Source organism: Hakea prostrata, chromosome 2, assembly GCF_041222555.1.
Source record: "Hakea prostrata isolate BN-2017 chromosome 2, UWA_Hpros_2, whole genome shotgun sequence".
In the NCBI taxonomy this organism is placed as follows: domain Eukaryota; kingdom Viridiplantae; phylum Streptophyta; class Magnoliopsida; order Proteales; family Proteaceae; genus Hakea; species Hakea prostrata.
This window is the reverse complement of record NC_142601.1, coordinates 51959461-51974664: the sequence shown is the minus strand read 5'-3', so window position 1 is coordinate 51974664 and position 15204 is coordinate 51959461. Positions and strand designations below refer to the sequence as shown.

Genomic DNA, 15204 nt, shown 5'->3' with positions numbered 1-15204 from the left:
TGGCAGGTGGGGTCGTGGTGTTCCCTGGCTAGGCCGCAGTCGTGGTGGTGGCCGCGGTGGTGGCAGTGGCCGCGGTCGTGGCAGGGGACGTGGCCAGGGGAGGAAGCAGCCTACTGAGAAGTCAGCTGATGACTTGGATAAAGAATTGGATGGTTACCATGCTGAAGCCATGCAAACATCCTAGATCTTACAAGATATAAAATTAGCAGCGCAACCTATGTATACAGAAGTTGGCACTGGGGCATTGTTACAGATATTAATTTTTGGTGGTGTTTCTCTTCAGATGCTTCGTTCCTGGTTACAGTTCAGTTGTTGATCTAGTAGAATTATAAGTAGAATCTTAGTGTGGACTATGCAGTTGTGTATGAATCTTACCCTAAGTAAGTTCTTGGTTTGAGAATCTCACGGTAATTGCTGCTACAATATTATCGTCAAAATTTGTGTATATTAGTTCTGTTCCATCTTCCGTAGTGATTTTGGTTTTGCTAATGTTTGTGTTTACTGCCCCCTTCTTTATGATGCCTTCTGATTTTCCGTTCTCATGCTGACTTTTAAGTGGTGTATGTGGTACTAAAGCTTGGTTGAAGGTTTGATTCCTGGAGGCTCTGTTTGTGCCACCAACAAGCTATGCACACTCTTAGGGAAACTACATTTGAAAATCTTCTTGCATCTGATATTTGTACATGTTTTGAGAGAAGGAATGGATTTTGAGTCATAAAAAATTTAAGGTTTACTGTAATGTTGGAATTTCCCTGTTCTATCTTTTCTACACGTGAAAATTCGTGAAAATTCGTAATTGAGGTGTGAGATGACATGTATGATGTGTCTCCCCTGTTACGGAGGTTAATATGGCTGTTTTTGTCCCGTCTCAACGCGCGGCTGCACTGAATTTCTAAACCAAAAACAGGCAAATTTAATCGTCGTCGTCATTCTTGTGTGAAGTGGGATTTTTATCCGTCCAGTCGTGCCGCCCCCCGCCGTCTTTGAGAACCTATTCTTGTGAGCCAGTAAGCGGACGAGCGCCGGAATCTGAAATCGCCGCCTCCATCCAAGAATCATCCGCATCAATGATATCGCCAAGAAGAAACGAGAGCGAAGGTAGGTATAGCTATAACTACAACGGCGGTTGTGATCCTCTGTTAAAACGTTCCTACTCGTTCCGCCTCGAGCGCAACCTCGCTGCGGATCGGTTGTTATTGGAGCCAACTACAGCTTCACCCTGGAGATATCGTCGAGCGAGCTTCTGGAGCAAGAGACCATCTCCGTTCAGCTCGTTGTCGCTGGGAAAATCTAGGTTTTCTCATTCCGGCAATATAGAGGATTGAAACCATCGTTCTTCAGACGGATATCCGCTTTTTTTCCGTTATCGGAATTGAGTTTGAGGTTCACCGGCGGTGGAGGATCATCTTGAAGGAGCAAATCGTCGGTGAGTCCAATGTTCATGAGAACGTCGATTGGGAACGGTGTGGGTTTCTCGTTGACTTCGAGCAGTTAAGGTGTGGAGATCCAGAAGCGTTATTGTCGCCGGACAGATTCAGTAGACGGTAGATAACATCTCGTTGACTGGTTAAGAGTTGGAATAATTGTAACCATACGATTAGAATGAAACACTGTGGGTTTTGGTTTGTTTGTCCCGATGTCTAACGGCTATCGGGGCTGGGCGGTATCCTGTGAAGTGTGGCTGTGATCTAGAGAGTGCTGTGTTTTATTATGTTTTTCTCCAAGGATGGTTTGGTTTACTTTGCTTTCCTTTTTTTCTTCTTGCTAAGACTTTTTTTGGGGTTTCTTCTCTTCTGCTTTTTTTGCGCGGGGGGGGCCTGGGGGTTTTTGTTTCCCGGCGGCCTTTTCCCTCTCCCCCCCCCGGGGGGGGGGCGGGCGGGGGGGGGTTTTGGGTTTTGGTTTGTCCCGCCGTTGGCGGAGTAGGTGCTGCACATTTACTATGTAACATTCAACTCATGGTCCATTTATATTAGGGTGATTATCAATGTCGCCTCTTGAGGTATCCATAAAATTAAGGCCACCGCCTAAGGTATCGAATTTATCAGTAAACCTCCGAAAAAAAATCCTTTGTGCACTTATATACCAAATAGAAGGTTGTGATTAAAGATTTGACTTTAAATTGAAAAAAATTCTCAATAGTTTTTTACTTTTCTTGTTTTTTCAGGCACTTATTTAGCATATAAGTGCATTGCTGTGCACATCTCTCTATTGTGCACAATAGATGATGATTTTTCCGTAAACCTCCTATTAGTAACACTATTTAGTTTTTATTGACAAATTTTCAAAATTATCTAGTATTCAATTATATAATGATAAAATAATTCTCCATCCACACCAGTTTCTCATACACCCACCGCCCATCCACCTTGCTCAAAATCACCCACTAGCCTCATTCACCAACCAACCTCATTGTGTTGGAAATCACCCACATGAAAAACACATAAGCTTACCAAAAGAGGAAATGGTATCAATCTCGCCAGTCTCTTGGCCGGAAATGGGGCGAACCCATTCGGTAATGGTTATTAGTTTTTTTTTTTCTGAATATGAGGTTCATCCGGGCGCCTTACGCTCACCACGATTACATCATCAATGGAGCTTTTATATAATTAATGCCGCCGAATGGGTGCGAACCTAAGACCTCCCCTTGGGAGGTTGGGCCTTTAACCGCTTTACTAACCCATCATTGGCGTAATGGTTATTAGTTACTACCAAGGATCTACAGATGCACCTCTAGAGAGAGTTGTTAGTGGATCCAACAAACGATGCTGGCTACGATGCCCACGGCGTAAATGGGAGAAGTATATGCTTCATGAAGTTAGGAAGGTACAAACAAGTTATACACACTAGAGATCTAATTGAAGCTTGGTGATATGGGACAAATCAGACCCAACCCGGTTTTACCATGTTCGAGTATGGGAGCTCGGTTGAACCGCGATCGAGACCGGTCTTGATTAGGTCCTAGCAATCGTGCGTGGAAAGGCAGGACAATTAGGAGATCTAAACGTGATCTCGAATATAGCGGAGTATGTAATCGAGTTAATGAAGGTAACTGCCATTGAGGCAGAGTGAGGATTGTGCCAAGATTGGTAATTACCCACTTTCCCGAAGATCAAGGGTAAAACTCTATAATCGGACGGCCACCAATGAAGATCACGAGCGCATCCAACGATTGAGAATCAGAAGTAAAATCTATATAAACAAGTAGTCTACTCACATTCGAGGTATCTGAATCGTTTTCTTTACAATTATATTCAATTTATGCTCTGCAAATAGCCATAGCCTTGTGATCAGTTCGAGGATTGACTTAGCCTCGGAGGTGGCCTCCCGACCTCAGGTCGGGTCACGTCTAACCTTGTTTTGCAGGTTCATCCTCAAAGATCCAAAGGTTGAGCATATTTTGGACGCATCACTTGGATTGGCGATCATCATCTTGACAAGTAAAGGTTAAAATTATAGCTATGCATGGAGAGGTGGAGAGGAGGTCGGGTGTTATCGGATATTAGTCTTTCAGTATAACATGAAGACTAATAATCCTAAGCATTGTACGGTTTCTATTCTTTGTAGAACTCCATCCCTTATAAAACACCATATCATGTACATCACCATCTCTATTTAAAGATAACGAAAACTCTTCCCAGAAGCAAGTTGAATGGGGATTTCACCGTGGACGTAGAGTTCACATTGAAGATCGAACCACATAAAAATCCTGTGTTTATTTCTTTATTTTAATCTTTAATTTGAACAGTTTGTCCATTACTTGTCAATTGTTATTCTAGTCTAAATCCCAGTATTAATTACTTACCATCCTGATGCTATTGTATTCACTCGCAAGATGGGAAAAAATATGTCGGATCTGACCATCGGAAACCGGAGAACGAGGCTTAAGGGGATTTTTGTGAGTTGAAGCAGAGAAAATTGAGACTACAAAATGGGTTTGTCGCAGTTTCGGCAAAGAGATTGGCGAGATTGATAACCATTTCATTGTGGTGGGTGATTTTCGGCAAGATGGATGGGAGCAATTGGGGTGTGTGGGTAGAAGATTATTTTAGTCATTACATGGTTTAATATGAGGGTAATATTGAAAATCTATAAATAAAAGCTAACCGAAGACTTAAGTGTTAGTAATAGGGGATGGGTCTGACTGATGAATTGGATACCTATACTTGTGGCCTTAATTTTGCACTGATAATTACGCTTAATAATAAGTGTGATTGTTTTAAAGAAAGCAAAGAGTCGGTTTTCTCAAACAACTAATATTTTCTGGTGTACTTGAGATCCAGGAATCATTTGGTACTTAAAAATTTGTTAGATCTCTTTAAGAGGTTATTCATGTTGTAGAGGAAGCCTACTTGAGATTATTTTTTAGCCAATAATTATTCATACTCGATTGAATGAGTTGAATTCTCTAGAATTTTTATGTGTTGGTGGTGAACCAAGGCTGGACTCTCTCTCCGTAAAATCATATAAAGATTTACTGTGATAATGGTTCAAGGAAAGGAAACGAAACCAGTGTTATTGTTCGTGCGATTAAGGAAAGTTGATTTCAGATTACATTTGTGAAATTGTTGTAAATTTGATATGTTGGAGCTAGACAGTACCATTCATGCTTTCTCTCATGTTCTAAGGACTACGAACAACAGCTGCAACACACCATCAATGCTGCCACCATCCCACCAGTGCCATACAGATTTGATTAGGGTCAATATAGTTGCAGGAACTGGGAAGCAGGAATAAGTGCGAGCCATATCAGAGCTTTCCAACAAAGTTAGATGGCTTTTCTAATGGATTATCACTGTAGTCTACAAGTATTCTTTCAAGTTGTAACACTAAAGGTAGCTTCACTGCTCCTCCATACTTGTAATGGTTATGATAGTGTCATGCCCAGAAGAATTATTAAAGCAGGTTTTCGCCTTACCCACATGAATTATTAGAAGTTGGTTTGTCCATGGAGATGATAAAACAAGACACTGCACCAGAACATGTGCATCCATTGCTGCAAACTGGAAAAGGAAAAGGCAAGCCAACTATGATGAAATAAGTGCACCCAGATATATATATATATATATATATATCCTCCAGTTGTACACTGGAAAAGCTGAGTGAAACTCCTGGATTTGGTAACTTGCCTTCAAAGGGTGTTCATGTCGTTTTCTTTCATAAATAAAAATATTAAATGGGTACTAATTTCTTTTCCTTGAGGGTGGCATGGAGCCTACATCGAATGTAGGGTGAGATGGTCATTTCATCCATTTAATGTTTGAAATGAGGTGTTTGAGCTCATTTATGCACACTTCATTTAATCTTGCGAGGAAACTTGGATTTCAAGAAATTTTAAATTCTTAATCTTTGTATTTCTCTTAAATAAAACTATATATTTTGAATCTCACACCTTAATATTAAAAGGCAAATTGTACTGACACCCCAAAATGGAGGCCTTAAAGCATTCATACCCCTCACTTTATGTTTAAAAAACACAAAGACCCCAAAATTAGATTTTCATTAAATATATTTGTCCAATTTATCATTGAAAATAGTCCAGATACTGTTTATTATAAGAATATTTTTAGAATTGAAACAAAATAAATACTGATTTAACAGTTTTTCAGTGATAAAATTAGACAAATATATCCAATAAAAATTCAATTTTGGGTCTTTGTGTTTTTAAACATAAAGTGGGTTGTCTGTGCTTTAAGGCCTCTATTTTGAGGTGCTGTTGCAATTTACTCTAATATTAATGTTAAGTTAACTAATTATCACTTAGACCTGTATTAGTAACCCCATTTATCTCAATTAATTTTTATTTATTCATAATTAATATTATCTCTGTATCCTAAGTTTAAAATTATTATTTATAAATCGTTTCTCCTAAACTTTGTGAGAATTTACTCCTAAACTTTGTGAGAATTTATAATTAGATTAAAAAAATCGTAAACATAAAGAAAGATAACGAAATGAGTCAAGTATAAGGTTTTCCACTTAAAAGATTATTCTTTTCCTTTCAAAAGTTTTACTTTTTCAAAAAGAAAATAAAGAAAACAAAAATTTTATTTGCTTACATCAGCAATCAATTGTAATTTTATGTGTGATTGATATATTTGCATCCAATAAGGGATTAACTTGAGAAGTTAGATACCAGGTGGCACTTAAAAATTTCCACATAAAAGTCATTAAGATTAGCATCGCATATAGGGGACCCATATGCATTATTATCTCATTAATTTCGACCGTCTGATCATCCATCCATCCAGTTCTCCAGGATGGGATGCAGTGGTGATCCCACGAACCCGCCACAACTTTTTAAAGGAAGGTGTGATGGGTGGCCCACCAATTCATCAAACGCCTTCTCTTCACAAGAAAGCCCTCTCCTCTTAAATCAGCTCCTCCCGAAATTGATATTCTTTGCTTCAGCTCTAAATTCACAAAAAGAGTAGAAATGAAATCCATATGAAGCTCAGAACCTCATCAACATCTCTTCGACTGCTTCGCTCGTATGAATTTGTATATATAATTAACTACCCTTTCTGCTTCTGTTTGTGCGTGTTTTGCAGCAGAAGAAAGGAGAAGATGTTGGATCCAGAGCGCGATTTGTTTCCACCATCATCTCCCACCATCTCCTCCGTTTCTTCATCCGATCTAGACACTGAGGTAAGAATCTTTATCTGGGTTTTGTTCCCTTTTGTTATGGTGAAAATTAATTTGTTTTTGTTGTTGCAGTCAACAGGGTCTTTCTTCCATGACAGGAGCACCTCCTTGGGAACATTGATGGGAGTAAGTTACACGGCAATTGCAGCTAGGGTTCCTTCACAGAGAGACAACAGCGTCGGAGCTGCCATGGTTGGTGGTGGAGGCAACGGGAGCAGCGGTGGAGGAAAGAGCAAAAATGTGAAAAAATCGAAGAAGAAAAAGGCAATGGGGCCGATGCTGGCAGCTGCGGAGAGGAGAAGAGGAAGATGGTGGAGGCTTTGCAGAGACGATTCGCCGAGGCCTGCATCATTGGGAGACTTCTTAGAGGTTGAACGTAGATTCGGTGATGGGGCATTTTTCGGTGAAGCGGCGGAGCTCCAAGGTGTATTGCCTACGGCGGCGCCGCCCCGGAATGGTCGGATGTTGTTCGCCGATGGTAGGGTTCTTCCTCCGTCTCAGGCGGGGCCGCCACCGTCGACAGCTAGTGCTTTGTATAGACTACCGTGTTGCTCACTGGAATCTGTAGCGGCGGTGGAGGGTAGATAATGTAATTTCCATATAATTTGTTGTTCCCCCTTCCCCCATGAGATGAACTTCTTCATTAGCAATGATTATAATTTATAATTAGTTTATTGTTATATTTTAAAATTATTGAAAAACAAATAAAGGGGGAACATTGAAAGGACGGAAGGGGATCATTTGCAAGTCCGAGTCATGATTGCTCATTTTTCTCATGTGATTGCGCGAGTTGACCCACTGAATTTTCTTCAAATAACACATTTGGCTGGGCTGATTATTTATTAATAAAAAGATATAAATAATTAGGATATTTATATTCACTTTAAATAATTGATTGAGTCTATAAGGCTATAAAGCTAGCTTGAAAAAAATTTCAGATACCTAATATTGCCTGATAATATTTCTGTTTTAGCCCATGTTTCAATTTATAATTGATTAAAAAATTTCTGAATGCCATATATCCAATTTTTACTTGTAGCACAGATGCAATTGCTTTGAATAAATTTCTTTATTCTCAAAAAATTAATAAATAAATATTTTCTTTTGTCATTTCATTAATAAGGTAAGTCTTGGGGAGTTATTTTTGATAATTATTATGCACAATTTTTTATGTATCTAAATTTTTTATAAGTTTATTTATACTAAAATATTTGGTAGATGTAGTGACGCTAGTGTTGTAAAAGTGCAAGTAGAGGCCGTGTAATTAGTGAAAAAGGAGGTGATGATATGGAAATAGATGACCATTAGTCTTGTCTTGATTGTTCTTGTCCCTGGCCTTAATCCTGATTGGTCCTGATTGGCCTTGATTGACCTTATCTTGGCTTTGTTCCTTGTTCTAATTGACCCTCTCCTGTCCCCTGACCTTGACCCTAATTGGCCCTAGTCCTGATTGGCTTTGTCCCTATCTTTAATTGGCCCTATCGTGATCCTAAAATATCAAATGTAAATTCATAAAAATTCTTAATTTACCCGTTTTGGACCCTATTAGCATAATATTTTTTAAAAGACAAAAGACTTATCACCTTTAAAATGTATTCCCATTTATTTACAAGTTTGATTCTAAAAAAATTTTAATTTAATTAAATTAGAATTTTGATTATAAGTAACTCATAGTTATTTACATAAATTTTATTAATAAAAATATAGAAAGTTACCCCCCCCCTTCCCTTTTTTTTTTTTTTTTTTTTTTTTTTTTTTTTTTTTTTTTTTTTTTTTTTTTTTTTTCTTTACTGTAAATGTAAATGACTAAGGGGGGGGGGGGGGGGGGCCACCCCAATGAATAACTGAAATTCGCTTTCAAATTTGCATCCGCATTCATTTAAGGGTATTCGAATTAATCTAATCACTAATAGGATGTGGATATGGTAATACCCTTTAGACTAATTATTATTCAATTAAATTACTTATTTGAAATTTTTTATTCTTTATAAAATTTTTACTTGAAATAAATGAATTTTTTTTTGGATATATATTGAAATAAAAATTAAAGTTCTTAAATTCTTAAATTCCAAAACTTGTATTCAATCTGTATTTATGCCCATTTAGATTTTAGAGAAATAGTGAAATCCATATTTTCTAGGTTTTTTTAATTTTGCTATTTGATGAAAATTAGGGTTATTATATGTAAGCTCGTAGGGAAAAAGAAAAAGACTTATCTCGATTCTCAATTTCTAAGACAGTGGTCAAACTTCACTCTAGTTTGTCTTTCCCCAAAGCTTGTCTTTCCCCCTTTTTTTTTGTTCTGTTTTCTTTAATGGTTTTTCTTCAGTGGCAAAGAGTTAAAATTATTCATGAAAGAAAACAAGTAGAGAGAAGAATTATAATTAAATTTAGATAAATTTGAAAATCAAGTCAATTGTAGAGAATGTTACACATAAACTCTTTTTCTGAGCTTAGAAAACATCGAATTCAAAAGGGATATGACAAAATAAAAAGTTTATCTTCAAAGTCAAGCACTTAAGTTGTAGGTAAGTATGTTTCATTCATAGCTATTCGATAAATTGATACCTTTATTCAACAAAAAAATCCATATTCAAAACATTGTTAACAAGTAAATCAATGATAATTCAATATTCTAAAAAATATAATTTTTTTTTTTTTTTGTTTTTAATTTTTTGTTTTTTGTTTTTTGTAGTTAAAAAAAAATGATATTTTAGTTACAAACATAACTATCTATCCTTAATAATTTTTTTTTGAAATATTATATTCGAGGCAAAAGAAAGATGTCAATATGCATGATGAGAAGTTGGGGTATAGATTTGTTAGATATTAATTTTCTATATACTAATTTTTATTACTTATAATATATTCTCTCGCTTTGGTCCAAAAAAAAAAAAATCAATATTTTTGGGAACTAAAAATGGCTTAGGTCGACAAATAAAAATTACCTTAAAAAATATATAAAAAATGAAATCATAGTCTAATATGATCAAAATGACTGAAGGTCAAAATCAAGACTTATATTAATGTTAATATGAAGATTATAATAAAAATTTAGTACATAGTCAATGTCAAATTAATATTAAGACTATGACCAAAATTATGGTAGGATTAGGGCCAAAATAAAATGGATGCTTACCATATTGGTAATGAGGTTTGAATTTATTTTTGTTAATTTTTTACAAAACATGATCATGTTTTTAAAATTTGACACATGTCAAGTATCCACCCATGTGGATTATAATTAATTCTTCTCCATGTGGGTGGAGTATCAAGATTCATATTAGGATCAAGATCAGGGCCAAAATCAGGGACGGGTCGGAATGGGCCGGGTGGGTCAGAGAGTAATCCCAGGCCCGCCTTTGTCCCTAGTTCAAGGCCAGAATATTTTGATCCTAACTCGCCTTTAGGGCCAAAATTTTTAACTCAAGCCCTATTCGGGCTTAGGACGGGTCAGGGCCGCCAGGGCCTAACTTGCACCCTTACCTCAGCCTCTGTCTCTCCGCCTCTTCCTTCATTTCTTTGCCGTTTCCTCTTTTCTACTCCCCTAACTGCCTCTTGTTCTGTTTTTCTAATTTTCTCCCCACAATTGCTTCGTTTGTTGTTTCTTCTTCTTCTCGCTATGTTTTTGCTTTGTGATTTGCTGGTTTTGATTTGGTTTGTTTGGAAGGCCATGTGCATAGATCTACTTCGATTGTGGCACAACATAAACTTGTAGGTTCTGGATCTGTTCGTGGTCATAGATTTGGCTGTTAATCTCTTGGATTTGGGAGTTTTGCTGCTGTGAGTCTTTGCAACAACATTTTTGTGGCGTAGAAATACTCTTTGGGTGGAATCGGTTGGTCTAGGACCAAGTTTGGTTGGGATGTCAAATACATTGGTGCTAAAGTTCTAGCTGGTCTCCAAGTTCTTAATGGAAGGGAAGGGACACACAAATGCATCAGTGTTCTTCATGTGTGCTTGCCTTGGAAAGGGAAGCCGCAATGTGCAGAGGACACCAAGAGGTCTTCTCTTCTGGCAATGGTGGAATAATATGCAATTCATGACCAATTTTGCTTTCCTCCTCACTATTTACTCATGGAAAGTCATTGCTACTGGAGCACTAGCCCCTCTTCTCTTCCACCTCGATCCAATAAGTGTTTTCATTGAAACTTCTCCGCCCCTACGGCGTGTTCTCTCTCCTCCCTATGGCGTGTTATTTCTCTCCCCCTGTTACGTGTCTGTTTTTGCCGTTGTGGTATGTTTTCTCTTATTTGGGCGCTTGCGATGGAGGATATGTTTTTCACATCTGTTGAGCTTCCTAGTTGCTGCTGTATTTACAACTCATGTTCTAAAATTTTCTTGGGCTTGACCTATATCTTAGCCTGGAAGACCCTGTCTATTGCATGTATGACAGTTTGGTCAATTCCTCTCATTGTTTCAGATGTTCTGTTTGAACTTTGTTGTCACGGCCTTAGTTCTTGACTAAGCCAACCACTCCAGTATTTTACACTTACTTACACTAAGTCAGCTAAAAACCCAACTAGGGAGAGTAGAAGAAAGCTTAGAGATTCAAAGAGAACATTGAGAGAACTTGTATTGATCACTTGTTTGATGGTTTGTATAAATGGTTCCCTCCCTTATTTATAGGTGAGGTAGGATACCATGAATGGTTATGATTATGTATAAGTGTTTATAATCTAATGGTTAAGAACATCTTAGTAGATCTAGATATTTTTAGGGACATTTCTTGAGACAATATATTCTTTAGTTGTAAGATTTTTCTAGAATCTTCACTTTTTTTAGAATGTAGGTTAAATGTAGTCTATTAATAACTTTTGTTAAGTTGGATTACGCTATGTGTAACCCATTAATATTATACCATTGGACCCATGACAAGTTAGGCAATGTCATGATAAATCAAGATGTGTTATTGTGCTTAGTATTTTCTAATTGGTGTGTTTCTCTTAATTTTTCTTTCTTTTCTGAGTACATTTGTATCCATTTAGTTTCTGTGAATTAATATTTCTTTTTCTTACCAAAAGACAAAAAAGAAAAAGAGAGGGGAAATATCTCCTTAATTATGTATTAATACAAGTGCCATGTGAGAGCATTTAGAAAAGAAGGCACTAGAGCATTACTTATGCTGACCCAACTGTATCTTGTTGGATGACATTTATAAGTTAATAATTTAACAACTAGAGTCTTCTTCTAATTTAATTGAGAAAAAAAAAAAAAAAAAAAAAAGTCGAAGCAAACTGAAGTCGATAGAAATATGAATTGGAATCGAACCGGACTGAAATTGATGACAACTGATTTTTTTTGTTTTGCTAGAATTTCGGTTGGTTCGGTTAAGCTCAAGACTGATTCAATTGTATTGAAACTTAATTGATCAGACAAACTAAGAGTCGGAATCATCTCTTCGTCAGGAAAGAACAATGTGTTTTCCTGAACACTTCTCAACCTTACGACAGTGGTGAGATCTACTAGGGACCCACCATTATTCTATTCTATCAGTATTTAGAAGTAGGACCCACCACTGTTTTGAGTGGTTGTGAAACGTTTGAGACTCACATAGTGACACCTCTACCATTTATTTCCACATTTTCTTGTATGACTCGTTCTTCCGAGTCAGCCGCTCGCTATAAATACTAAGGCGAGGACATTAAATCAGTTCAGCCAATTGGTTCCAGCGGAAATTTGGTATTTATGATTCTCCTTCTAGGGCTTTTGTTCTCTTCCGCTGTTCTCACTAGTTTCAATTTTGAGATTTAGGTGTTTTCTGCTGTAAGAGTCTAGATTGAAGTTCCATCTAAAATCCTTACACTCCTATTTCCTTTTCTCTCAGATCTTCTGCTTCTGTTCTTGTTCTCTGAGATTCGTTATTATCAATTTTATTTCTAATGACGTACAACGGCATCGGACTGCAAACACCAAGGGGTTCAGGCACAAATGGATTAATCCAGAGCAACGAAGCTTGGCCGAGAGTGGAAATGAAGGGATTCGAGGGAGATGAGGGTGTGAAGAAGCCTAACAACGAGATCCTGGAGGATGATAGGAAGCGGAGGATTCAGCTGATGCTTGAGGTCTTAGAAGAGAAACTGACTGAAAAAAGACACACAGATGATCAGATCAAAGAGAAACTACAAGAAGCTCGGAAGTTATTGGAAGATGTTGCCGTCTCGGAGGTGTTTTTTTAGTTTCCTCCTTCGACAGAACCTTAATAAAGGTTTGATTGTATTCCAGGTTTCCAATTCGATCGTTTAGTTTTTAAACAGCACGATCAGAAAATCCGACTTTTCATTTTTGCTTTAATTTGTCTGAAGGATTACATCGAAGAAATAAATGAAGGAAACACAATTATAGTGTTTGTAACATTCCAATTTTGGCGCCTATATAAATATATAATTTCTAATGGAGTCGCTTCAAAAAGAGAAGAAAAACAATGTTATATTTTTTCTGTAATAAGGGAAACTTTTATGACTCTTCATTAACAGATGTTGGTTATTATTAACTAAGCAATTCTGTGATGATTCTCTCTTATAATCTCTTCACTAAAAAATGTAGATGATTACAAATTAAGCAATTCTGTGAAGATAAAACAATAATTTTTCCTTTGTAAGAACCATGATTTAAATTTCTTTTACACTCTATAAACTGAGATTCAAGAAAGAAGAATGAAAGCAATTACAGGCCCCTGAAAGTCACATTCAAGAAATCTACACATTCTCCTTTTGCAAAACCTGAAAAACTAAAATAAAAATTCATACGGTATAAGATACCACAATGAAATCAAGCTGTCAGAACTCAGAATCTTCCCCAAAAAACTAAAATAAAAATTCATACGGTATAAGATACCACAATGAAATGAAGCTCGTCAGAACTCAGAATCTTCCCCATTGTTTACACCAAAAAAAAAAAAAAAAAAAGCCATCAAGCTTTTCTGCTTCAGAAAAGGTATTCTCTCCCTTGTTTTAGTTCTTTTTAGAACCTTTTTATTTTTAATTTTCTTTGTTTTCATTTTTCCTTTAATAAATATGGAGTAATTGAAAAAAAAAAAAAATCTCTCTTCATGTTTAATGGATTCAGAAAAGATGTAATTACATCTAGTTACATTTGATGGATCTCTGTTAAAAGGGATGAAAGCAAATGGAAGTACAAGAGAGAGAAATTTTCTTTAGACTACGGTTTGTTTGCGAGGTGGGGTGAGGAAAAAAAAAACATGTGAGCCTCATATGAAATGGGGTGAACCAGAAAAAAAAGGTAGGGAGAGAAATTTTCTCTAGATTATGTTTGTTTGCAAAGGTGGAGTGAAAAAAAAAAAAAACATGTGAGTCCCATATGCAATGGGGGTGAGCGAGAAAAAAATGTATTTTGTGAAAAAGTGTTAAATGTGGGTTCCACTTTTTTATTTTTCACATTTTTTTCTTCACAAAATCTTATATATTTTGTGGGGTTTTGAAAATACATGGAATGAGAAAATTAGTGTACCATCTCACCAGACAAGCTTTAAATTTGTCTTTCCAAAACAAACCACACTTTCAGAGTTAAAGGAAAATTTGGTTTTTCAAAATTTTTTCCACCCCTTCTTTATTCCAGCAAACAAACACTGCCTAAAGGATGATGATTACATAATTGGAGTGTCCAAGGGGGCAGATTTGCTCATAGTTTCGGCTACCTTATTGATGAAGGTAAGGGCAATGCTGGTCAACTTCTTGGCCGCCACCACACGATCAACTATATCTGATTTCGCTGATCCCAATCCCTCCTCGCACGTGTCCTGGTTTGTAATTGCTGCACTCATCCATGTTTGCACATCGTTAATGGATTCAGGGTTGAGCTTATCCTGGAGCAATTCTGTGTTCGACTTCTGTATTTGATCAACGGCATCTCCATAGGTGCTCACACAGTCCTGTACATTCTTATCGGATTTGTGCTTAGTTGAAATGAGAGCTTTGACACTTGTAACACTAGATAAGCATTCATTGAGGGCCACACGAACTAAATTAACTGGGCTTTCTTGGATTTTGCGTACTTGGGAAATGAGTTTGGCGTTGCAGACATCAGGGTACATCGTTCTCTTGCAATTGGCAGCGATGAAATTGTTGCCTGCAACGGAGATTGTTAGTGGAAGGAGGAGGAGTACGGCCATAGAGATTGTCATGGTCGTGGTTGTGGCTGCCATTTTGTGGAACAAATTAGATCATTCAAGATTTGATGAGAGACAGATCGGGTTTTTATATATGGGCTTCATGTCTTGGTTTGCCTTTCAATAGGAGGCAAAAGCGGATGCTTTTAATACTATTACGAGGATTGATTAGAAAAGCTATTCAACCTATTAATTCGCTTTGCTTCTAAATAGTGAGGGCGCGTGTGAAGTGCAACAATCATTAAATTATTTGTTATTTTGAGATTAACCACATGAACTTTTCTACCTAAAAAAGAAAAAGAAAAAAGATTCACCACATTAGCTGTTTGCCTGTGTCTGAGAAGATTGTGGGTGGACCTTCAAAACCGTTCTTGCACATTGTTGGCAGTCATTCTTTGCCCGTTTGTTTGGTGAGCAATTACTTAATGAATATC

The 15204-nt window shown here is 37.0% G+C and overlaps 3 protein-coding genes and 1 pseudogene across 4 annotated transcripts in view; 3 read left to right on the top strand and 1 right to left on the bottom strand.

Annotated features, from left to right (window-relative positions):
* LOC149024791 (THO complex subunit 4D-like) overlaps positions 1–762 on the top strand; it is a 28619-nt gene extending 27857 nt beyond the window's left edge. The window contains exon 7 of the mRNA XM_089144992.1: positions 7–762. Coding sequence (XP_089001118.1) covers positions 7–184 — 178 coding nt within the window. The 3' untranslated portion in view covers positions 185–762. The remainder of the gene's footprint in view (positions 1–6) is intronic.
* A 5599-nt stretch (positions 763–6361) lies between these two features.
* Positions 6362–7286, top strand: LOC149024790 (uncharacterized protein At3g17950-like; annotated as a pseudogene). The gene is made up of 2 exons (XR_016171672.1): positions 6362–6645; positions 6715–7286. The product of XR_016171672.1 is annotated as an uncharacterized protein At3g17950-like (transcript).
* A 5238-nt stretch (positions 7287–12524) lies between these two features.
* LOC149024789 (uncharacterized) lies at positions 12525–12821 on the top strand. Its single transcript, XM_089143536.1, has one exon. It carries the CDS (start codon positions 12525–12527, stop codon positions 12819–12821), a length of 297 nt encoding a protein of 98 aa, XP_088999662.1.
* Positions 12822–14248: 1427 nt separating this feature from the next.
* LOC149024788 (pectinesterase inhibitor 11-like) lies at positions 14249–14785 on the bottom strand. Its single transcript, XM_089143535.1, has one exon. It carries the CDS (start codon positions 14783–14785, stop codon positions 14249–14251), a length of 537 nt encoding a protein of 178 aa, XP_088999661.1.
* Positions 14786–15204: the final 419 nt, after the last annotated feature.